The sequence below is a fragment of the Lotus japonicus genome, chromosome 6 (genome assembly GCF_012489685.1).
Source record: "Lotus japonicus ecotype B-129 chromosome 6, LjGifu_v1.2".
NCBI lineage: Eukaryota > Viridiplantae > Streptophyta > Magnoliopsida > Fabales > Fabaceae > Lotus > Lotus japonicus.
This window is the reverse complement of record NC_080046.1, coordinates 63533165-63557556: the sequence shown is the minus strand read 5'-3', so window position 1 is coordinate 63557556 and position 24392 is coordinate 63533165. Positions and strand designations below refer to the sequence as shown.

General features: G+C 37.0%; 5 protein-coding genes across 8 annotated transcripts; 3 read left to right on the top strand and 2 right to left on the bottom strand.

Annotated features, from left to right (window-relative positions):
* The first annotated feature begins 657 nt into the window (after window positions 1-657).
* LOC130725763 (uncharacterized) lies at window positions 658-7171 on the top strand. The gene is made up of 7 exons (XM_057576957.1): window positions 658-993; window positions 1090-1388; window positions 2334-2483; window positions 3269-3394; window positions 4895-4948; window positions 5072-5592; window positions 5694-7171. The coding sequence occupies exons 1-7, from the start codon at window positions 677-679 to the stop codon at window positions 6321-6323; spliced, it is 2097 nt and encodes a 698-aa protein (XP_057432940.1). The 5' UTR covers window positions 658-676; the 3' UTR covers window positions 6324-7171.
* Window positions 7172-10548: 3377 nt separating this feature from the next.
* LOC130722332 (uncharacterized) lies at window positions 10549-14835 on the top strand. Of its 2 annotated transcripts, XM_057573027.1 has the most exons (7): window positions 10549-11158; window positions 11773-11922; window positions 12099-12254; window positions 12576-12620; window positions 12743-13287; window positions 13946-14230; window positions 14380-14553. In XM_057573027.1, exons 1-7 carry the CDS (start codon window positions 10585-10587, stop codon window positions 14413-14415), a joined length of 1791 nt encoding a protein of 596 aa, XP_057429010.1. In that variant the 5' UTR covers window positions 10549-10584; the 3' UTR covers window positions 14416-14553. The 2 variants fall into 2 exon arrangements, with proteins under 2 accessions (XP_057429010.1, XP_057429009.1); XM_057573026.1 differs by having other exon boundaries at window positions 13946-14835.
* A 144-nt stretch (window positions 14836-14979) lies between these two features.
* Window positions 14980-18546, bottom strand: LOC130722333 (uncharacterized). Of its 2 annotated transcripts, XM_057573029.1 has the most exons (6): window positions 18423-18546; window positions 18173-18300; window positions 16952-17866; window positions 16452-16652; window positions 15732-15927; window positions 14980-15394 (listed from the first exon to the last, which is right to left on the bottom strand). In XM_057573029.1, exons 2-6 carry the CDS (start codon window positions 18290-18292, stop codon window positions 15210-15212), a joined length of 1617 nt encoding a protein of 538 aa, XP_057429012.1. In that variant the 5' UTR covers window positions 18293-18300; window positions 18423-18546; the 3' UTR covers window positions 14980-15209. The 2 variants fall into 2 exon arrangements, with proteins under 2 accessions (XP_057429012.1, XP_057429011.1); XM_057573028.1 differs by having other exon boundaries at window positions 18173-18505.
* On the top strand, window positions 18369-22027 carry LOC130722334 (uncharacterized). Of its 2 annotated transcripts, none has more exons than XM_057573031.1 (3): window positions 18369-18506; window positions 20840-21115; window positions 21566-22027. In XM_057573031.1, the coding sequence occupies exons 2-3, from the start codon at window positions 20871-20873 to the stop codon at window positions 21912-21914; spliced, it is 594 nt and encodes a 197-aa protein (XP_057429014.1). In that variant the 5' UTR covers window positions 18369-18506; window positions 20840-20870; the 3' UTR covers window positions 21915-22027. The 2 variants fall into 2 exon arrangements, with proteins under 2 accessions (XP_057429014.1, XP_057429013.1); XM_057573030.1 differs by having other exon boundaries at window positions 21533-22027.
* An 898-nt stretch (window positions 22028-22925) lies between these two features.
* On the bottom strand, window positions 22926-24152 carry LOC130723433 (uncharacterized). The gene has a single exon (XM_057574479.1). The coding sequence runs from the start codon at window positions 24047-24049 to the stop codon at window positions 23201-23203; it is 849 nt and encodes a 282-aa protein (XP_057430462.1). The 5' UTR covers window positions 24050-24152; the 3' UTR covers window positions 22926-23200.
* Window positions 24153-24392: the final 240 nt, after the last annotated feature.

Sequence of the window (24392 nt, the reverse complement as noted above, 5' to 3'; positions counted from 1 at the left end):
AGCTTCATTTCAACTGATGAGCATCCTAGCTAATTGATAAAATTTCAAACTTATTTGTTATTTTGAGTTTTGTAAATTCACATTATATATGTATCATGCATGGATTGACAGGGCTTGGGGTAGCGCAAAGGTTGAGTTTATGTCACATTATTGAAAATGTCCATTCACTTACTAAGGTATCGCGAGCCTTACCTAGCTCAACTCTGGGTTTACAACAGCTGAGCTCTAAGATATGAGAGATATTGGAAGTTGTGGAGAGACAATGAGGCGCTTCAACAGAAAAACATGATAGAGTAGAGGTACGATCGCTCTTAAAGCCCAACATGACTATGGACCAAACAAATATTCCATGTGAATGTTACCTTGTAGAGCTTATTACAAGAACTTGCGCCTTTGCATCAGGTGGTTGTTGCTTTTCAAAAAAAAAAATATCTGAAGTCATGATATGCATGGTGATACTATAGGATGTTATGCAATCCCATACGTGAAAGATATGAAGATTCTGGCTTGGGCACTTTATAAATTAACTAAGCAACTAAGCAAGGCATATGTTCAAAACACTTTCATCTTGAGGGTTAAATTTGATTCCTTTTCCATGTTATAAATTCAAATTGTAACCATGAATTCCATACATCATTGGTGCTACCAGTTAGTAAGTGAAGGAGTGATAGAAAAAATGGAGAGGAAGATGACAAGGCGAGTTAGAAGAATGAGAGAGCCATATATACTAGCCAAGAGATATGATTGGAAAGGGTTTTTGGAATTTTTCCGCAAACACAAAGATCTCTTGACCGAGCAAATTGATTTGCAACAAAGCACCCCTTTTCACTATGCAGCTTACTGTGGCAGTACAGAAATGTACGAGGAAATGCTGGGAATGGTGGATCAGTTAGAAGTGCTAGACGTGCTGAGGATGCACGATCAGATGGGGAATACGCCGCTTCACGAGGTGGCGTTTACCGGAGAAGTGGGAATGACAAGGTGCATACTTAGGTACGAGTTATATATGATTCATTCACTCTTCATCACTTACTCTTTCACCTCATTTGGTGTAAGTGTAACAAGTGTGTAGAAAACATTTTTCCTTAGGTACGAGATGGAGACAAAGAGGATACTGGAGTTGGAGTACAAGGCTGATTGTGAAGGGATAGAGCAGTCTGAGAGAGCGCTGATGAGAATGAGAAACAACCTGGGAGAGACACCAGTGTACATAGCAGCTGTGCTTGGGAAGAAAGATTTGCTGGAATACTTGGTTCATGAAGTAGGCATAGACGTGAACCTCCATTTGTACCGACAAGTTGATAACAAGTCCATTATTCACACTGCTGTCATCAATCAATTCTTTGGTTTCACCACTCACACCCCCTCCCCCCCCACTCTCTCTCTCTCTCTTTAATCTTCATACTCTGTTCTTGCAATTCCTCTGCATGCACCTACCCACACACATATATAGGCATGGCATCGGGTAGGGTGCGGGTTTCACCATTCCCAAACCCGAACCCGAAATAGCAAAACCGAACCTGAACCCACTTCGGGTGCAAAGGCACCACCCGCACCCGATGGGTTTCAGGTTTCCACACCCGAACCCAAAACCCGTTGAGAACTTGTGCAACATTACATTAAATTACATTCATAATAAAGTTTCTAAACTTTTACAATTAAAATTAGATAACTAAGGTTAAGGTTCAATGCCAAATAGCAACATAATTCAAAGTGGAAAAAACAAAAGCCTAACTAGCTTAAACCCAAATCTACAATACAAAGTGGGAAAAACAAAGAAACAGAACCTACTGGAAACCAGGAAAAAAAAAAAAGCACATCTGCAACTAGCTAAACAATACTACCAGATGCAAAACCCATCCACGCCCAAACCAATTAGTCAATTACAAATAAAACCACAATACCACCCCACAAGCTTAAACCCAAATCGACAATACCCTGCACCCAAAGGAATCACGGCCAACAAAAAGAGTCCCCACCATATTCCAGTAAAATTAAAGCATCCTTTTATGTCAAATATATATAAAGGTTATTTTTATAAATACATACATAGAATCGGGTTTCGGGTTTGGTCGGGTGCGGGTAACCGAGGTTTCAAAATCGAATGAAACCCGAACACAAACCCATTCACCTCGAGTTTCACCCGTTGTTTCGGGGCGGGGCGGGTACCCGCGGGTGCGGTTCCGCTGCCATTCCTACACATACTGACATACACAATATAATAGTGCTTTTCTAAATAATGCTTGAAGAAAAATAAGGTGTATATGAGATATTTGTCCAGTTTGGTGTTACATATATTTCTATTGGAGTCATGCTGTTGATTTTCAATGCAGGCACAGCCTTACTGTTATTGGAAAGGTATGGCGAGCTCGCTCATGAAAAGGAAGACAGTGGATTGACAACTCTGCAGCTGCTAGCAAACATGCCATCTGCATTTAAGAGTCAAACTCAAATGGGAATCTTCCAAAAGTTCATATATCTTCGTAAATCTCTACTAACTTTATCTCTTACTAGTAGGCTTATTTTGGCACAAATACTAGGATGAAGAAATAGTAATAGCATGTTTATTTGCATTAGGTCATTCTTAATTAATTCTGCATGCTTCTCATTTTATGCTTCTTTTAAGAATCGATTCTTATTTAACTTGAAAAACCAACTATTTTCCAAACATGCAATACACACCAATTCAAGACAAAAGTAACTGTAGCATAAAGAGCATTTACTCTCAAGTCTCAAGCATGAATGTAGAAAAAGTGCAATGCGATATGGCACATAGATAAGAGATGAATTACATGAATGTGATTTTGAGTTCAGTTATTTTTTACTGTTTAAAATTTGGATAGGTTATTTTAATGATTTTAAAATTTACTAAACTTGCTGCTATGCACAATTATTTTTTCGTGCCAAAGATAATTCCTAGCAGAAAAACACACACCAGTTTTAGTAAGATAAAGTTGAATCATGCTTGTAAGATCACATTTAAAAGAACCATTTTGATCTAAGCACTTGGGCATTTGATAAACTATGTTCTAATGAAATCACATGTATATTTTAAGTTTCTTTTTGTACTGGTAACATGGGCTATATAAGACATTTCGATAAACCAGGTAAATCACATGCTCTAACAAAGTTTTGAAGTGTGGTTTCAATCCATAGCTATATTATATTTGAAGTGTATGAGAATGGTATGATGAGTAAAAATACAGTTATACATCATCTTATATAGCAATTAGCAAGTTTAGCTGATAGTTATAAAATCGTGTTGCAGTGCTTCCTGATTATCAAGATGACAAATACTACCTTCAAAATTATAAAGATCGTTTCGGAAAAGGAAAAGATCTGGAAAATTGCCAAGAGGTCATAGATGAACCTCGAACTCAGAAGAAACTCTCAGGTTAAAGATACAAACTAAACAAACATTTTATGTATTCATTTGTGCAGTAAATTGAAGAATTATACTAAATACATAAGGAAGGGGTCTTCCAATGTAAATTTTCACATAATTAGGTAACAAACATTTTAAAATTGATTGCACTTTTAGTCCCTTTAATTTAGACGATGTGTAATTTTTAATCCATTCATTTTTTTTCCGAACAAATCAAATCCCTCTATTTTAAAATTAACCAAATCTAGTTCTCCCACCAATTTACTTCTATCCACAACCCTAAATTCTTGACTTCATAATAAAATAGTCAAGGGACTTATGGAAATTTGAGATATAAAATAATTTTAGAGGTTAAAAAACTACAATTTTAAAAGATTTTGTAGAATGTGGAGTTAAGAATTGAATGTGGAGTCAGAGACGCTCAGGCAATCAACAATGAAACCATGCCTTGATACAAATTTTAAGTCTAAAGCTCTTTCAAATTTGAAAGCTATGAAGGATTTTTCATCATTTGATAAATATGTTATTAGTGAAAAGACAGATTTACTTTGCGGTGGCTCGGGAGTACATATATACATGTCATATGTGTGTGACTCTATGTGGAACTAAGATGATGAAGATTGAACTATTGCCTTTAATGACATAATAAACTACCCAAAAACAATCAAAACAAAGCTAAAGTCTGTTGCATTAAGTAGTCTGGGTTTTTGTTGAGGGAGGTTTTTTTCGATATACTTACTTGAGAGAGTTGTTCTCAAGATTTTATCATTTAAACAAAATTATTTTGCTGCTAAAATAAAAAAAAAATAATGAACAAATCTCGTTTACTAACCTGACTGGTGTGCAGAACAATATAGACGCAACATCAAAGAAATCACGTGCACTCAAACTGCATAACAATCTATCAAAATGTTAGAAAAAGTTATTTTGGAACGGAAATAGCAAGCAAAGCGAGATTATATGAGAAATTGAACAATAAAAATGGCCCAAGACAAAAAGAAGACTATATAAGAGATGAAGAAGAAAGAAGGAAGTTGTGGGCGGCCCAACACTCAATAAACTATTGGACACTTCTAAAAAATTCTAGAATAATAGTACATTCTCACACCAATTCCACCCACACCTTGAGAGATATGGAGATAGTTGAGAGAGAAATGAGAGATATCATAAGTGATATGATAAGAAAAGAAGAGAGATAAAAAGAAAAAAAGTGGGTGGAATTAAGATTGAAGAGAAAGGTTCGTGTTAATGAATCGAGACTCAAAAACAACAAAGTCGGGTGTACACCAAAATTGTGCAGACACCTAGAATGAGATAGAAAGAGAAGAAAGGTAAGTGATAGATGGGGTGTAATATATGATGTGAGGTGATAGAATGAAGAGATAGAGGGAATAAAAGTAGGGGAATTTATATATTTTTCTGGGTGTAGTTACTCTTTTGTGGTCTACCAAGTGTAATTTATATGTTATATTATGTGCAAAGTAATCTAACCATACAAAATTTGAACCAAAATTGCAGCCTTTTCATGGATGTGGTATACAATGTGGAAGGTTATCGCCAAAGGTGCAACCTGCAGTCATGATTATTCATGATAGAATTCTCCATTCCAGTTTGATTGTTTTTATTTCTGCCATTATTTTTTTCTCCTGATGTTTATTTGCATATTATTATTCTGTTATTGTTTAGAATGCAAGGAGATTGCAAAAGTTTGGAGAAAAAAGGAAATGCATAACTTGGTACAGAAAATAGTACAGTTGTTAGTAGCGACAGATAATTCATGGGAATATAGTTCTATAGAAATAGACAAAACAGTTTCAATGGGGAGATCACATCATCCATCCATGAAACACGAAAAACAAGAGGAGCAACAAAAGGGACAAGAGGCTGCAATCACCAGACCCATTACTTATACCCCTTTGTTGATGGCTGCTTGCAATGGAATCATAGAGATTGTTGAAGAAATAATTCATTTGTATCCTCAGTCAGTCGATCATGTCAGTGAAGATGGGCAGAACATATTGTACATGGTTGTCAAACACCGCCAGCTAGAGATTTTCAATGTTTTAAAGAGATTGAAAATTGTTAGACGTCTTGCTAGAAAACTAGACAGGGAAAGAAATACTGTCCTCCACTACACTGCAGAGTTTATAGGAGGAAGCCAACCTGGTTATGCTCTTCAATTGCAAGAGGAGTTACGTTGGTTCAAAGTAAGTAATTAGCCTTTTTATCATATATCACAATATGAGAAATGACCCTATAATGTTAATAATTAACATATCCATCTAATTTCCAATTCTGTACTTTTCAGCGGATAGAAAAAAGACTCCCTTATCATTACACCATTCACAAAAACGAGAGCAGACAAACTGCACAGGAACTGTTTGACAAGAAGCATGAACAACTGCTGAAGGATGCTCGAGCATGGATAAAAGAGACAGCTCAGTCATGCTCTGCAGTAGCTGTCCTTATAGCCACTGTTGTCTTTGCAGCAGCTTACACTGTCCCTGGAGGCACAGACAATAATGGCATCCCTAGATTTCTTCAGCATTCTATATTCCAAGTGTTCTTGGTCATGGACATTGTAGCCCTTGTAAGTTCATTGGCTTCAGTGGTCATGTTCCTCTCAATCCTCATATCACCTTGTGAGATGTGGGATTTTCAGAAGTCTCTCCCTCGCAAACTAATGGCAGGTTTTGCCTTGCTGTTCTTCTCCATGGCCACAACCATGCTATCATTCAGTGCAACAGTTCTGATCAACATCAAGTTAGAGAAGAACAATTGGACTTCAGTCATGACGTATTGTGCAGCATTCTTGCCCATCAGCATATTTGCTATGATGCAGTTCCCTTTATATGTTGCCATTAATCAATGTGTGAAGAACATATTTGGGAGACTTAAGAAGATCACGCCTCGGTCTCCTCCTCAATTTGGTCAATAGAAGTCGGAGAAATAGACTCTGGGGAAAAGATGAGAAAAAAAAAACAGTTGAAGGATTGTTAAATCCTCCTTATAATTTCCGCCTGGTGTCCTTTTTTGCTGCTTTGGAGGCTTTAGACTTTATGGAGGTGGGGCAGTGTTAATTTGTTGTGGCTTCTCATCTTGCACTGTGTTATTGGGTTTGGATGGGGTTGTATCAGATAATTTATTTTTTTCACCGGGTATTGGTGTCAGTGTATATACACACTGTTCACTTGCACACACTGGATCATACACTCTAGGCGGCTGTTTGCTTTCTGTTAGTTGTTGTAAGCTGTTAAACAACTGTTCAGTTAGTTAGCTTAGATGATTCAGTTATCCACCTATAAATGGTGTACTTCAATGTAACCTCGGTTAATTCTAATGAGAATGATATTCAGAATATGAAATATTCTCTCCTCTCTTCTTCGAACTTCTTCATGGTATCAAGAGCCTAATTCCCACTCCACCGCCACCGCCTACCACATACGCCTTCTCTTGCTGCGACGCCGATTTCTTCAGCTACTTCACTTTTCTCTTTGTCTTTGTTTTCTCATTCGAATTTGGATAAACATGATGACAAGAATTTCCTTCTACGGAAGCAACAGGTGGATCCTGTTATTACAACTCATTTTGTCTTCATCTTTTTCTAGAGAATCCTCATATTCTACCGAAGTATTGCACGGATGCAGATCGTGATTCTCAGTCAATGTTGCTCAAGCACATTCTTAGGATGTTCATTCCTCTTCTTCCTCTGTTAACTTCTTAGATCGTGGTCGACCCCCCAATTTCCGCAGTCGGGGTTGCTTTGGTAGAGGTGACATGGAGGATTCCGCGGAGCAATTCAACGCCAAGTCTGTTTCAAGTGTGGACACACAGCTTCTGTTTGTTTTCACAGATTTGATCAGAATTTCTACTCTCCACAATTTTCTTCTCCTCATAACTGGCATTCTCAGCAACCTAATTCTCAGCCAAACACAAGGTCCAATCAGCAATTTAACTCCCGTCAGAACAATTGGCAGAATCAGCCAGTGTTTACTCAAGCACCGAGGCCAGTATCACACATTCTTTTCAACCAAAAGGGAGTGCAGTTTCAGTCATGACAGGTGCATTCTCCTCAGTCTACGCTTGCTAGTTCTGGACAACATTCTTCAGTAACTTCTACTTGGTTCCATGACTCTGGAGCCTCCCACCATGTGACTCCAAAAATGCAGAAAGTTGAACACAATGAGTCTTTTGAGGATCTTGATCAAACTCTCATTGGCAATGGACAAGGTCTGCCTATTAACACTAGTGGTTCCACACTTCCACTTCCTTTCTTTCCTCTTCTAATCCACCTCACTCAGTCACTCTCAAACACCTTTTACATGTTCCACATATTACTAAAAATGTCTTGAGAGTTGGTAAATTTGCTCAAGATAATAATATGTTCTTTGAGTTTCACCCTAAATTCTGTGTTGTTAAATCACAGAATACTAAGCAAGTTCTCCTTCATGGAACTGTTTTTAAGGTTGAAAGTCATGATACTAATATGCCTTGTTATGGCCTGCACCTCAGATGATGAAATAAACTTGCACTATAGAGGGCAGTGACAGAAAACCAGATAAAATATAAATCGGAAAATATAGATATAAATTATTAATTCATATACAAGATTTCGTATTATGAAATAAAATCATCCAAAATAGTGGATGACAAAGATAGGGGCATGGCTGCAGCTTCCTAAGCAGGAATTTGCAGACAGTAGTGATGTTGTTTTTATTGGAATTAAATTCTATACCAGCACATAAATCAATCTAAACTTGAACATTCCCATACTTAACTTCCACTGGGCCCATATTGTGATAAGAAAGTTATTAGAATAAGGGAGGCCTAACTCAATCCAAAAGCTAGTTAAAGAGTTGAGGATTGTCTTCCTATATACAAGGGCTATTTTGATCATATCTCAAGTCAATGTGAGACTTCTCAACAAAAGTATTTCATATGAGATATAATAAGAGCTTTACTTCTGAAAAAAATGCATGATCTCTAGTTCAAAATAGAGTAACTCACCTGCAAGCCAATAGTAGTCAGAGAGATTGGATTCTTATAAGTGAATGGTGAATTTGTAACATTTACCAGATGCAGTACCTAAAAGAAATCATTTGTAAGAGCTTTTGTTAGTCTTAATTTATGACTACTACCCAATTCAACAAGTCCATATGCATAGTTCAGATTTCACCATTAAACAAAAGCAGAGATGAAACAATTTCGCTTCCATGTAGCAGCATGCAGCTACGGCGCAGAACAAATTCCTCGTTCAAAAGCTTCATGCCGGCCAGGTCGAAGAGCTCGGGTTGGATACGGCGACGTGGACCATGGGAACAGTGATGAAGGAGCGGTGAGGGTATAATGGAGGAGAAAATTGCATTTGAGGAGTTTGCACTCACTTCATTTCGACTTTGTTGAGACAATTAAGCTTATCTTTTTGTCATAGCCAAAGTACCTTTATAGTAATTAATCGCTCCACGATTAGGGCAAGTAGCGCACTAAGCGGTAGAGGGTTAATCAATGAATTTTTCCATTTATAAAAGTTGAAATTCAAATTCTAATTGCTTTTTTAATGAATAAAGTGTTGAACCACTATATCAACTCATAAATGAATGAGGAATTTTGACTATAAAACCTCACATCACATGTAACATGTTTAGGGATGTGTGAACGTGGGGTGAGTAACCTCATCGGATTGGCAACCCGACATTAGATTGTCTTTTGCGCCATTCCTCTTGTTTCAAAGGTGTTCATGAAGAACACCATACCAAGAAGAATGGAGCCTCATATAATAAGGTCACTTCACATAGCTCCATTTCAGTTAACGAGCATACTCATTGATTAGTAAGATTTTTGTAAATTCACATTATATTTATATTATGTATGTTTAATTTTGCTCTATGAATTATTTTAAGACGAGACAATTGGGTACAAATATCCCTGTGAATTAGGTTTTTTGGCGCGCACGCACACACGGAAGAATGACAAGACTAAAGTCGATAGGAGAGTTGTTGAGACGTAGCAAATACAGTTGTTCATTTTATAATAAAGTGTAACTTATGATATGTTATATATGATTCTAATTTTATTTGTTCATTATCATTTCAACGGAGGTTGACTCCTCCACTAGTGTTAATTATGGATTGACACGACTTAGAACAAGCGCAAATGTCAATTTTATCATAGTGGAAATGTACATTCACTAATTACTAAGGTATCGCTAGCTTCTCCTAGTTCGACTCTGGGTTTGCAGTAGCTGATCCATGAGATACAATAGATGTTGCAGAAGCTCCGAAATGACAATAAGATGCTTCAACAACCGAACATGATGATGTTATGAGACACTCACAATTCACAAAGCCCAACATGGCTATGGACTAGCAAAAGTTCCACATGAATGCTACCTTCTAGAGTTTGTCTCTAGAGCTTGCACTTTTGCATTAGGTGGTTGTTGCTAGCTCCTACTAGTGGTATTGCTCAATCTGGTTATGAGCAAGACTAACATGAGGAGGATGAGGATGATCGTAACTTTGATGGTGTGGAGCATTCCATGGAGGTATAGTTCAAAGAACTAGCCTCTTAGTTAATTTTGGATTTTTTATTTCATTTAGAAATTATTTCATTAATTAATTTTATTATTAGTTATAAATTTTGTTTTATTTCCTATTCTCCATTTTTTATTCATTTTATTTTTTAAAAAATAAATCAATAAAAGATTACTGTAGCAAACACTATCAATAGTCATTCGTTATTAATGGTCAAATTTATCAATGACTTCAAATGTTAATGACGATTTTGACTAATTTATCGACGACCCACCATACTATCGATAACAACACGCAAAGATTTGGCAATGTTCTCTTCCTTTCTCTCTTGTATTGTGAATGAAGTTTAATTTCCTTGCTCATCATTGCCATTGTTAATGATAGCGTGTTATGTATGGAACGATAAATTATTTATATCCACTCTCAAGTCGTGATATGCATGGTGAGACTGTAGGATGTTATGCAATCCCATACGTGAAAGATATGAAGATTCTGGCCTGTGCACTTTATAAATTAACTAAGCAAGGCATATGTTCAAAACACTTTCATCTTGTGGGTTAAATTTGATTCCTTTTCCATGTTATAAATTCAAATTGTAACCATGAATTCCATAATAGATCATTGGTTCTTTACCAGTTAGCTAGTGAAGAGTGAAAGAAAAACAGAGAAATGGCAAGGCAAGTTATAGGATCAGTTGAAAAAATGAGAGAGCCATATATACTGGCCAAGAGATATGATTGGAAAGGGTTTCTGGAATTTTTCCGCAAACACAAAGATCTCGTGACTAAGCAAATTGATTTGCAACAAAGCACCCCTTTTCACTATGCAGCTCACTGTGGCAGCACAGAAATGTATGAGGAAATGCTTGGAATGGTGGATATGTCAGATGTGCAACATGTGTTGAGGATGCAGGATGCGATGGGGAACACGCCGCTTCACGAGGTGGCGTTCACCGGAGAAGTGGGAATGACAAGGTGCATACTTAGGTACGAGGGTCAAGGGTCGAAGGAGACAAGGAGAATACTGGAGATGGAGGATGGTGAAGGGACAGAGCAGTTTGAGGCAGTGATGAAAATGAGAAATGAATTGGGAGAGACTCCAGTGTACAGAGCAGCTGCTCTTGGGAAAACAGATTTGTTGGAGTACTTGGTTCATGAAGAAGGCATAGACTTGAGGATCCATTTTCATAGAGAAGTTGATCAGATGTCCATTCTTCACACTACTGTCATAGACCAATTTTTTGGTTTCACTCTCTTCTTAATCTCCATACTCTGTTCTTGCAATTCCTCTGCAGGCACACACACATGCATGCACACAATATAGTGCTTTTTCTAGATAGTTAGTATTACTCGGACATACGGTTTTGAGCAGAATTCAGTTAACACTTGCTAAGTGGCGGATTTTAATCGTCGCTAATCTTTGCGGAGGTTAAAATCTGATGTTAAAAGGATGTTAATTGAATATACACTCAAAACCATATGTTGATGTTGATTTCATTTTACTATTTTTAAATTTTAATTTGGTTTTTATCCATAAAAATAAAGTATTTTAAATTATCTTTCTCAATTTTAGATCAAGAAAAATCTGGTATTAAAATGTGATAGAAGAAAAAATGAGTATTGATGTATCAAAACCTTAAAATTAAAGAGGAGTTTAATTCAAAATACCATTAAGCATTTATCCATTCTTGATTGGTTATTTTTGTTTGGTGATACTCTCATACAAAACCATTCATGCTGAATAGCATTACTATTTTGGAAAATTTTGCCCAAGTTAACATTGTTCCTTGATCTTTTCGTTATTCTGTTGTCTTTGGTGAAGAAAAAGAAATTAGCTAGCTGATTGTTTTCAATGCAGGCACAGCATTATGGTTATTGAAAAGGTATGGTGAGCTCGCTTATTTAAAGGAAGACCATGAATTGACAACTCTACAATTGCTAGCTAAAATGCCATCAGCATTTAAGAGTCAAACTCAAATGGGGATCTTCAAAAAGTTCATATATATTTGTAAATCTCTGCTAACTTTATCTTTGATTAGTGGGCTTTGTAATCCATACACAATATTTGAACTTAAAACATGCATTCATGTACCACTCGAACCAATCAGACATTTGATAAATTAAGGGAATGCTCTGATAGATTATATAGCAAATTTAGCTTATAGTTATAATATCGTGTTGCAGTGGTTCCTGATTATCAAGATGAAAGATACTTTATTCAAAATTGTAAGCATGGTACTAAAAAGGGAAAAGATTTGGAAAGCGGCCAAAAGGATATAGTTGAACCGTATCAATATCCAATGAAGCTTGAACCACTTCAATCTCAGAGGAAACTCTCAGGTTTGTGTTAAATAGGTTAAAATACATACTAAACACACAATTTATGTATTAGTTGGCACTTGGGCACTTGGCACTCGAGAGTTCACCTTGAAGAAGTGTATAAAATAACGGAGGGGATCTTCTAATCAACTAATGTAAAATTTCACATAATAAGCTAACCAAATTCTAAAATTAGTTCAAAATTTCAAATGGTTCATGTTTGATGAAAGCGTGAAAAGTAAAACTTGTGCATAGTAATTAAACTCTATTCAAACAGTTAACTTATTTGATATATGTGTGCAAAGGCATCTAACCATATAAAAATGTGAATCAAAATTGCAGCCTTTTCATGGATGTGGTACACTATGTGGAAGCTTATCGCAAAAGGTGCAACCATGTGTTCATGATAAATTTCTCCATTCCAGTTAGACTATTTCTGTTTTTGAATTCTGAAATTATTCTTTCTACTAATGTTACTTGTGTATTATTATTGTTATGTTCTTGGTCAGAATGGAAGGAGGTTGCGAAAGTTTGGAGAAAAAAGGAAATGCACAACCTGGTACAAGAACTTGTACAGCTATTAGTAAAGACAGACCATTCATGGCAACATAGTTATGTGGCAAAGGACAGAACAGTTTCAATGGGGAGATCACATCATCAATCCAAGAAATACGAAGGGAAGAAACGAAAGAGACAAGAAAAACAAGAGGAGCAACAAAAGGAACAAGAGGCTGCAACAACCAAACCCATTATTTATACCCCTTTGTTGATGGCTGCTTGCAATGGAATTGTAGAGATTGTTGAGGAAATAATTCGCTTGAATCCTCAATCAATCGAGCATGTCAGTGAAGATGAGCAGAACATCTTGTACATGGCAGTTAAACACCGTCAGCTAGAGATTTTCAGATTGTTGAAGAAATTGAAAATGGTGAGACGTCTTGCTGGCAAAATAGACAAGGAAAGTAACACTGTGCTTCACTACACTGCAGAGTTTATAGGGGGGAGCCAACCTGGTTATGCTCTGCAATTGCAAGAGGAATTGCATTGGTTTGAAGTAAGCAATTAACTTTTTTATCATCTCAAAATCAGAAATGACATTTACACATAATCTCCTCTTGCTTCCCAATTCAATGCATCATGTGTTCATTCAAAATTTTAAGCATATAGCAAACACATGTTGGCTCGGTAGTAAGGATGAATCACTTCCTCTCAGAAGGTTGTGTGTTTGATTCTCACTGCTGATATAAAGGTTGTTTTGGTGGGTTATCTCTAAGTACCTCTGTAAGCAAGTTATGGTTCTAGAGTCATGCTCTGACCTGTGGTGGTGACCAGAACTAAAGCCACTCAAACTCTTGTTAACAAAAAAGAAAAATTAAGCATATATGATCATAACAAAGATAAAGATAAATGGAGGTGAAAGTTAAATGAAATTAACATAGCTAGGGGATTAGGATCTTTATTGTTAAGAATTCACATGACTATGTCATGTTGAAATTTTGTGTCTATTTTTTTCTTTGTAAAAATATTCAGGATTACATCTATTAAATATTGATGGAGCTAGCATAGACAATCAGACATGAAGTTTAATATGAGCTATCATGTTACATGAGATAATCTGAATCTGATAGCTGACACATTCATATATTGTGAATATCTCTAATTAATGCCTAGTACCAAGTTTCTATCTGATTTCCAATTCTATACATAAACAGCGCATAGAAAAAAGACTCCCTTACCATTACATCATTCACAACAATAAGAGCAACGAAACAGCATGGGAACTCTTTGAAGAGAAGCATGAACAACTGCTGAAGGATGCTCGTGAATGGATAAAAGAAACAGCACAGTCATGTTCTGCGGTAGCTGTCCTTGTAGCCACTGTTGTCTTTGCAGCAGCTTACACTGTCCCTGGTGGCACAGACGACATTACTGGCCTCCCTAGATTTCTCCACCATGCTATATTTCTGGTGTTCACGGTCATGGATATTATAGCCCTGGTGAGTTCATTTGCTTCAGTGGTCATGTTCCTCTCAATCCTGACATCACCCTGTGAGATGCGGGATTTTCGGAAGTCTCTCCCGCGGAAACTAATGGCAGGTTTTGCCTTTCTCTTCTTCTCCATGGCCACAACCATGCTATCATTCAGTGCAACAATTCTGATCAACATCAAGTTAGAGAATGACAGATGGACTTCAATCCTGACATATTGCGCAGCGTTCTTCCCTGTCAGTATATTTGCTATGATGCAGTTCCCTTTATATGTTGCCCTTAATCAATCTGTGAAGAGCATACTTGGGAGACTTAAGAAGATCACACCACGTTTCTTCCTCAATTTGATCAAAATAGGTCAGAGAAATAGGCTCTGGGAGTTTTGAAATTTTCTTTTGGCTACATTTAAACATTTTTTATATCATAGGACATGGACATCAATGAATAAGAGTATACCTTTTTATATGGTACGCCTTTCTTGTGATTAGTGGTAAAAAATAAACATTGATGGACATGGCTTTACCATACAGATTTGTAAAAAATCAAAATGAAAAGCTATTTGCAGCAGATTGTCTATTATGCAATCCATCAAAATCATGTTCGTTTGGTTGGACTAGAAATTATTTTTAAGCTGAAATACAAGAAAGGATCATTTATATGTTAATTGCACTCGTATGGTTCAGAACTAATCAACTTGACTTCTTGATGACCAGAGAAGCATTTTAACTTCCTGTTGGGAATTTCTTGTACATGCACAGAGATTAAACTTATAGTACTTTATATAAAATTAACCTTAAAACAAGTCACCAATCCTCCATCTTGGTCAACGCAGAGTACACAATATTTACATCTGCATTTATTTACATGACAAATAATGACACGAAGAGAACCTTTACAATTTGAGTGGGACTTAGCATCTGTACAAATTTTCTTCAATGCCAATGTTCAAAATGAAAAAGGAATGAAGTGTGACATTGAACCATTCAATTAACCATCAAGCTTCCCATACAAATCTGCAAGAGAACGGTAGAGAATGGCGGCAGCAGGAGGCCTAGGCAGCGAGCCAAGAAGTATATCTGTTGAAGTGATAGACTGGCTGCCATAAAAACGAGAATTTTCTTGAGTGCGAGTGATGACAATACTTCCTTCAAGTGAACATCCAACAAATGCACCTGCAAGCAATATAATGGTCAAATGCTACCCTCAAGTGAACATAAATAATTAAATATCACAGTCACCCCCCCCCCCCCCCCAAAACAAAAACACAGCATTTTCCATAGCTAGAATTTTCATGAACTGCAAAGCAATATTTTGCAGTACTCCAGTTCAAGTTTGCATTAATTGGTTCATGAAACCAAAGCAATCAAATGATCCTATACATAGAGACTAGAGTGTATATTGCACTACCAGGCTAAGAAATATTCCCATTGAGCAGAGAAAAGGTCAAGTTGCATAATGACCAAAAATAAGTAGGGGGTCAGTACACAAAATGATCCCAAATAAGTATACCTTTACTGCAGCTGTATGTATAACAAGCAGCATAGCCACCATCACCAGCTCGAACATCAGCTTCAAGTGCCCTTCCCGCAATGCCAACTGCAGCACTCAGACCAGCACCAAGTGAAAGATGTACATTACCACTAAATGTCTTGACAGCTTCAGTTGTTCTCAGAACAATAATGAAGTCAGTTAACTCTCCTCCAGCCTGTGAGGTGGAAAAAATAAGTTAAACACTTAAGAAGACATGAATGGAATAAATAGGAATCAGTAAAACCTTGAGACAGCTGCATATGAGAAGTAGGAAGTTGGAATCAGTGCTTTGCACAGTTGAGGAGTAAATAGAATAATATTAAATGAAGATTCATATAAAAACTTCAGGCCTGAAAGTTTTAGCACTGAGTTTTAGTATGTTTTCCCGTTCAGTACTTGAAAATAAAGAAATTGAAAATATGACAATACTTTAGTAACTATTAGTGAAAGATGAAAATGAAATCAGAAACCATTTTCTTAAACAAGATGAAATTGTAAAAAATTATCAGCATATTTGATCAGAAGTTACTAGGAATTTTTTTTTTGCTAGAGTTCAACAAAATAAAATCTTCTGGTATTAGAGCAGGCTGGAAACAGAATGTGCAGCATATAGTGAGAGTCTTGGCTTTCAATCCATATGGACAACCACATCATTATTTAGAGTGTTCAGTCAGTATTGTTACAGATTTGTTATTTCACCTGAGCCCCCCATCCCGCACCACATGTGGAAATGGCAGATGGCGGAGACCATGAACCATCTTCTCTACGTGCAACGACAAGTCCTGTTCCAATATTATAAGTAACCATCACTCCTACTTTGACCACAGTGATAATTGCGAGGCCTTTTGCATGCCTTAGAATGACATCTGGAATTGACTTCTCAGGCTTTAAATAACCAACCTGAAAAAGTTGAAATTCCTCATTAAGTAAAACACATTTTCAGAAATAAAATACATAGTAGACCTACACAACCATGACATGTTGACATAAACAATACCATCAAGAACCTTAAAAATTACAAGATGATGTCAACATCACATGATATACATACAGACACTTTTAATTGATTTCTAGTTCAGGTAAGCATCGGAATATATTCCACTAAAGATGTAAACCCCACAATAATTAGCATGAATCACAGATAGTTTCAGCTTCAGAAGGAAATTTAGGCTTGAAAAATAATAAATTTGTACACATACCCGGTTATAAGCCTTGATAGTGTTAGCTGCTTTGTAAATTTCATATTCCATGGTCTGTCCCCAAGGAAAATTAACCCATGATCTCAAAGTGCTGAGGTCTGTCAGGTCGTGAGTTGGCAATTGAGCAGCATTACTTACCTCATTCATCAAATAAGGCTGCACAGACTCAAGTCGGACAAAGCATACATCACAGACTCTTTGGGGGTCAGAAACTCGGAACTTTGACGGCAACAAGCTGCGTCCTTTGGAGCATTCACCACAAAATATTCCTCCACAAAACCGGCAGTGATGCCGGGAGCACATGATGGGATGAAACCTCACACCACAAAGCATACAAGAAGCAGCAGCACTATCCGCCAACCACTTTGGAGGCTCTGCTTCTAGTAGTTCCCTCAAATTACCAAAGTTGGCCTCAGTAAGAGTTTGTGCCATCTCTCTCCAAGCTTGTTCAAGTACATGGCTGGATAACCATGAAATGGCACAAGAATGAATATCTCCTGATGCCAAAGAATTCACTTTTCCCCTAGCTACAAGTAACATTTCCACTAACACATCCCACATAGTCAACTCCTTTTCTCCTCCAACATATTGACTCCATCCCATATCATCATCAGGAAAATAGCCGCCGTTCGTGTGAAAACCTTTGGCCCACTCTTTGTGATCATCTTCCAACATAGGTGGAACTGAAACCGGTATCCAAGACCCAGTATCTTCATACAGCGGAGCATCATAATAGAAGTATTTCCCCTGCTTCTGAGTATCAGCTAAAGACTCCATGTCATCTTTATTATTTTCCAACGGTCTTTCAGGATATAATCTGGACGGTGTCATACTACGCCCTTCAACGCTATCAGTGGAATACGAATCATCATGCTCATTAGTAACATGATTCTTCCTATTAACAACCTCATCATCCTGCCAATTATATCAAAGCACAACAAATCAATCACACAAAGTATTTAATAAACTATAGAGCACCTAAAACCAAGTCTCAAAAAGGGAAAATGATTATTATTTAAGACTTAAAGTAATATATTATATATTATATTACATGTTCACAAATTAGCCATGAATAGCTTCCTGAATTTTCTTCCCCTTACAGTTTCATTTTTAAGTGAATCATCAACACACAAAATCACCCAAAAAAAGGGTCAACATCCACAAATAACACAAAAACCAAAACAGACACATATATAGTAAGGGAAAGAGGAGAAAATTTACCAGAGAAGAATTGGAATTGGAATTGGATATCTGGTTGCCAAGGGAGCAACTAGAAACCCTTGCAGATAAATTTTCTACAACTTGTACCTGATTCTGAGAGTCCAAATTTGTGCCCTCCATTGATATCCCTAAATCAAACACCAAAATAGGGCATGTATGTGTAATTGAATATGATAATATTTACATATATTATCAGCCAAAAATAAAATTAGTCACTGGAAATTTCAATTCTGGGCGAAAAGAACGAAACTTGGATGATGGAGATGAAAAGGGTGTGCGATGAAATTCGAATTAGGGCTTCTTCAATGGCGTGTTCTCAGTGATGAGTTTCTCGGTACGTTTACCCTTGCGTGCACAACCTTAATCTTCAACTTTCCTCTCCTAAATCCTCATTATATTTTTTTAATTTCATTTAAATATATTTTATTTACTTTTAATTCAATTCACATGCAATTAGTGTTTTTGTTGACTCTCAAATTTATTTAAATTAATTTTAGAGAAAAAGTTTTTACATCGGAAACATTTGAAACATTATTCTAAATTTTTTGGTTACAAAACATTATTCTAAATTAACTCAAAGATAGTTTTATTGAGTCTTTCAAAAAACAAAATAGATAGTTTTATTGAGAGTCGTATTATTTAATTAACATCGAAAATCAATAACGGTGCCGTTTTGGGTGAGGAATTAAGCCTTTATTAGTGGAAGTAGGGATGGCAATGTGTAGGGTCTGGATAGGGTACTATAGTACCCATCCCCATACCCGCGTTTTAAAAAATTACCCGTACCTGTCCCATACCCGCGTTGGTAGCAACTTGAATGCCCGTCCCCATACCCTCTGGGTACCTATATGCCCGTACCCGTGCCCATTACCCGCAATTTAGCTAACCAAAATATATTTTTCACTATTTTTTGTTAATAGAAAACAAAAAATACGACTAACTTTTTAAATAAAAAACACTAATATAAATACAAAAGATTATCTACGTAACAAATAAAATCATTCAACTAAGAATATATTTTTTTAGAATGAATAAGTAAGAAAGATATAACTTAATTTTTAATTTTGGATTTATAATATAGTCATAAAGTTGTAGGTTATTAACTTACTAATTTTAAAAATAAGTGGGAGTAAATTAGCAATGATTATGAATACTTTAAATATTCACATATTTTTTAAAATAAGTAAGTTTGAAAGTTATAACTTAAGTTAATTTGTTCATATACTTTTTGCGGGTAATTACTCATACCTAACCCCATACCCATCTAGCGGGTTTTTACTCTACCCATAGTGAGTATTTTTTGTGGGTACCATATGGGTCCGAGACCCATTGCCATCCCTAAGTGGAAGGAATTTAGTAAGCTTTATCACTAACTATCATAATGAAATTCCAGACAAATACCGAAGTGGGAAACTCAATGTAGTCACTGAATAGTCGATGGCGGATCTGGTGTTTTAATATTTTTCATCCGATGGATAGTCCTAATAATATTTTAAACGAAACCGCTTTGATTTATCTTTAAATTGTGAATTATAAGTTCTCTCCCCTCATACTCACCTAAATTGTTCATAACTTCACATTATACTCTATTACTAACTTTTTAAGGACTTCCTCCTCCCTCAAACTTTTCTCTTCTCTAAAAAATTATAAATCTAGATGGATCCCTGAAAGCTAATGAGGTTATCTCCAATAGTTCTTTAATTTAGATGTGTGAGATCTATCCTATAGAGTATCTCCAATGGGAGTGTCTCACACTAAAGAAACTCTCTCACTAGTGTCTCACACTATTGGAGAGAAACTGTTCTTCCACCTTGTCTAATTTGAGTGTGATAGTGTAGACACTTATCTCTCATGTGTCTTTCATAAATATGTTCATTTAAAGTATTATATTTGCTTATCATTTAATCACCCAAAGTATGTAGTTGATTGTGGGGTCTACAGAGAAACTTTTAAGAGTTTTTGGGTTGGAGTAAAAAATTAGTAAGTGGTTTAAAAGATGTGACACTATGAAAAATTGTAAAGAATAAAGTGTAAACACTCTAGTGAATGTGATGGATAAAGATGCTATTAGAGTTTCATGTTATGACTATTACACACTGTTAAGGCTGAGCCAGCTCCACGGTGTCATCTTCTTTTTTTGATGTATTTTAACTCACCCAACAAAACTGTAATGCGTGCAAATCAAATCCAAGTTACTTAGCCACTAATTGGCCGGTGTCTGGTCTAACGTTTTAACATTCATGGTGTTTTTTGTTTTATGCTTCGGAAAAATAACATTCATGGTGCTGAAATTTATTTGTCATTATAGCGCATTTATTTATTTATTTACCTTTATGGTGTATTTGAATTTGTCATGTAGCGGCGATAACCAATCGGGAGTTAGGTTTGACACCCCACTTATGGGGCTTGGCACCCCACTTTATCAAATACGGAATTTAAAGTTCTGTATTCTCCATATTGAATACGGAACTTAACGTACTGTATTTAAGTATGCATGTCACATTTTCAACCATTCATTATATACTAAAATAGATACGGAATTTTATTTTCCGTATTGATATGGAAATTTAAATTCCGTATCTAGTTTAGTGGGGTGCAAAGCCTAAGGGGTGGGGCTCCAAACCCAACTCCCTAACCAATCTCAGTGGCTACTATTTTGACTTTCAGAGTTTCATTGGGAAAATGTTTCATTGCATTCATGGCGTTTTTTCCTCCTTTGGTCCCAACCCTCCTCCTTCTTGTCCTTCTCCTTCCTCCTCTCTCTCAACCCTCTCATGGCCGTGGAATTTCTGAGGACAACTGTGGTGAGCTAGTGGTTCAGTCCCAGTGCTCGCAGAATCCAAAATGCAGCTGGTGTACGAGTGAGGACCTGGATGACATGTGCTTCAGTCAATCTGAGGCATGGAGGTTGCCCCACCAGGTTTATTCTTGCAGCTTCATCCGGTGAGTTCCGTGATCATGCAATTTGTAATTAATTTGTGATTATCTGAAGAATAATTATCCTTCAACATTAACAATTGTAATCAATTTTATGATTGTACTTGTACATGAGGTGTCTGAACTGTGGAAATGATTTGTTATAGATAATTAAATTATTCTTTTTCCATGTGTTTTGGCCATTGTTATTCTAGGTAGCTTTCTCCATCTAGTTACCTATATAATTGATTTTGGTCTGTAAATAACCAACTCTTTTAGCTGATTAATCAAGTGTTGTCTCTGATTTCTGCTTCTGGCTTCTGAAATGCAACCTAGCTAGCTGTCTAACACTAACAAATGTAGAAATTACTCCACTCAATTCAATGTATCAAATGAAGACGCAAGTCTAGAAGATGATCTTTTGGGCTTTGGCTGTGTTGTCAGGAATAATGATTTGGCTGCTTCTCATTCAATTAGGCCACGGGTGGATATCACTACAGGGGAATCAATGGCTCTCCAATGGCCTTTGGAGCTGGTTTTAAAGCATGGTTTCATGGGTTTGCAGGTTGAGACAGATTCTCTTACTGTGGCTAATTCATATCTCTCAGGAAAAGGACTCCCAGAGCTGCATTTACTGATAGAGGATTGTCATCTTATGGCTATTCATATGAGGATTTCTAGTTCTTCTCATGTTTTTACGAAACAGAACTGTGTGGCTCACTATCTTGCCAATCTAGCTCGTTCTAGTTCTGTTTGGGTGGGAAATGTCCCCCCTCACATCTTGGATGTAGCTAAATCTGATTTTTTCTCATATATAATACTTTGAATCTTTCTTCAAATAATATAATAATGTATCAAATGAGATTGCAGAAGACATGCAATCCTGAAATAGGGTGATTAATTAACCTGTATTGTACTTCTAGTTATCAGCTACTATGTCGTTTCAGGGATTTCATTATCTTTTGGTGTTTTGAAAGCTCTAATTGCCTAGAAGATAATGATTTAATCTAACTTCCTCGTGGTGTTTTGAAAGTAGCAAATTAGAATGCTTTATATCAGATCATGATGTTAGATATGGGGCAATGAGTTTGTGAAAGTCACTGAAATTTTCTGACCAATCTACAAATATGCATTCAATAATTTTTCCTGTACTATATGTGGTAAACTAGACAAGGCTTGCGTTTTCCAAATGAACTAAGGAGTGTTCAAATTATTATGTTAATTTTTATTGGGAGTGAGTTGTTTTTCCAAATGGATGAACAAGTTCATAGAGTGGGCTGGGATGGCTTATTTGATTTTGAATTAATTTTATTTATTTGTTTAGGGCCATGGTTGGCTCTAAACTCACATGGCTTCATTGGATTTTGGCCCTGTGGGCCTTTGGGCTCTAAACTCACATGGTTTTTTTGGCCCTAACCCACATATACTAGGGTGGGTTGAGCTGGATCATATTGACACAACATGAAATAGGATGAAGAAGTTATAGTGTATATGCGGATTAGGATTCTCTTATGCTAAATTTTATAAGACCTTGTTATGTTGAAATTTTGTTCTATCTCTCTCTCTCTGCGCATATTAAAAAGATGGAACTCTTTGAATATTCAGCAATGTTATATGACATGAGAGAATCCACACCCTCAAGATGCCTATTAAGCTAGTATGTGTGAATGAAAGGACAACTTTCATCTGAAGTTTGTTTGAGAGATAGATATAATTGCCATGGTCTGTTGTCAAGAGATAGGTTAGAAAGAGTGACCAAGTTAACATCAAGAAAGTTGTTCTTTCATGGAAATGGATTAGCAGCTACCCTGAATCTCAAAGAGATGGATCATGGAAATGGAAATGAAATAGCCTTGTTTATACCCTGAATATGGGACATTTAGCATATAGGACTATGACTGAAGTAAAATATACTGCAATAGAAAGTTCAAAACTAATATAGCCATTGAATTTAAGCAGAAGAATGGGCAATACACAAACATTATCCCTGTTTACTATTTTTTGTCACTACACATTGAACAACTCATTGTTCAACACATGATTTTGTTCACCTAAACAAACTTCACAAGAGGAAAATAACCAATAACCAATAAAAAAGAAGCAGAAAATTTTCTAGAATTCCCATTGCACTGTGAAAAATTGCTTCACAGCATCCCTCATATCATCACAGCAATCAACCCCATCAAAAAACATTCTCAACTTCCACAACTCCCTGTCAAAAACATCATCAACAAATGGCCTAATCAGAATCGCATTCTCCGGCTGGTTCGCGAACGAATTCGGGTTATCATCAACGATAACCACCCGCTTCAAATCCCGACCCGCCAGTGAAAGATCCTTCACAAGCTTCCCATCTTCTTGCTTGCACGAGTCCCGGTAGAGCCGGTGAGAAACCAACCGGTTCCGGTCGACCCGGTCCAGAACCAACGACGCATACTCCCTCAGCGCCGCCGTGAAAACCACCACCTCGAACTTCGCAGCCAGCGCTTCCAGAAACTCGTCGACCCCGGGTCGCTTCTTGACATAGAATTCCATCGGCACGCCGTCGATCACGGGGCGGACAACGAAGTCGAAGCTCTCCGGCGGCGGCGCGGTGTTGGAATGGACTAGCGTTTCGTCGAGGTCGAGGAAGACGGTTCTCCGGTGAGATATCGACGGAGGGAGTAGCGGCAGCGGCGGCGAAGGGTCATTGTCGCCGCCGTCGAAGACGAGGGTTCTGCAAATGGAGTCGTCTTGTGGGCTTGTTTTCTTGAGGATCTTGTAGCTAGCTCTCTTGCGATCGGGGCTGAGACGCGCCAATTTGGAGAAGAATTTGGTGATGCGGCGGTGGATGGAGGCGAGGACGGCGGAGGAAGCCGCGACGGCGTTTTTAATGGGGGTTTTCCGGCGCCAACGACGGTTGTTGTTGCGACGGATGTCCTTGATTGACTTGGTTGGGACTCGCTTCACCCTTGAGACCATAGCTTGATTTTTCGTGTTTGGATATGGAAGAAAACGGAGAGAAGAGAAAATTTCGTGTCTGCAATTTCTTGCTGTGTGTTGTGATGGATTGTGTCGAGGTGAAGGCAATTTTAAATCTTGGTAAGGTGTAACGGTCATCAGCAGCTTCGGAACCGAACCTAGCTGTGTGGCTTTTTATCACTTTCTGGTTTGTTAATCCACTATTGTGGTTATGGTGTTTGTTTTTTTTTGTTAGTTGTTATGGTTTTTTATCCGAAAATAAAATAACAAGATTTGTTTTGGTGGTTGATAATTTTTTAGTTACACTTGAAATATAATTTTAGTAAATTTTTTATAAGATTTA

What these genes read in the sequence shown, in the direction of transcription:
- LOC130725763 (XM_057576957.1), top strand. Translation starts at nt 677, where the DNA reads ATGGAGAGGAAGATGACAAGGCGAGTTAGAAGAATGAGAGAGCCATAT. An exon ending in CCCCCCCACTCTCTCTCTCT is followed by an intron (nt 1,389 to 2,333) that starts CTCTTTAATCTT and finishes TTTTCAATGCAG; the next exon opens with GCACAGCCTTACTGTTATTG. An exon ending in AGGAGTTACGTTGGTTCAAA is followed by an intron (nt 5,593 to 5,693) that starts GTAAGTAATTAG and finishes TGTACTTTTCAG; the next exon opens with CGGATAGAAAAAAGACTCCC.
- LOC130722333 (XM_057573029.1), bottom strand. Translation starts at nt 18,292, where the DNA reads ATGGAGGGCACAAATTTGGACTCTCAGAATCAGGTACAAGTTGTAGAA. An exon ending in CCAATTCCAATTCTTCTCTG is followed by an intron (nt 17,867 to 18,172) that starts GTAAATTTTCTC and finishes TATAATTGGCAG; the next exon opens with GATGATGAGGTTGTTAATAG. An exon ending in CTATCAAGGCTTATAACCGG is followed by an intron (nt 16,653 to 16,951) that starts GTATGTGTACAA and finishes CAACTTTTTCAG; the next exon opens with GTTGGTTATTTAAAGCCTGA.
- LOC130722334 (XM_057573030.1), top strand. Translation starts at nt 20,871, where the DNA reads ATGGCGTTTTTTCCTCCTTTGGTCCCAACCCTCCTCCTTCTTGTCCTT. An exon ending in TATTCTTGCAGCTTCATCCG is followed by an intron (nt 21,116 to 21,532) that starts GTGAGTTCCGTG and finishes CTGTGTTGTCAG; the next exon opens with GAATAATGATTTGGCTGCTT.
- LOC130722332 (XM_057573026.1), top strand. Translation starts at nt 10,585, where the DNA reads ATGGCAAGGCAAGTTATAGGATCAGTTGAAAAAATGAGAGAGCCATAT. An exon ending in CAAAAAGTTCATATATATTT is followed by an intron (nt 11,923 to 12,098) that starts GTAAATCTCTGC and finishes ATCGTGTTGCAG; the next exon opens with TGGTTCCTGATTATCAAGAT. An exon ending in ATCTCAGAGGAAACTCTCAG is followed by an intron (nt 12,255 to 12,575) that starts GTTTGTGTTAAA and finishes TCAAAATTGCAG; the next exon opens with CCTTTTCATGGATGTGGTAC.
- LOC130723433 (XM_057574479.1), bottom strand. Translation starts at nt 24,049, where the DNA reads ATGGTCTCAAGGGTGAAGCGAGTCCCAACCAAGTCAATCAAGGACATC.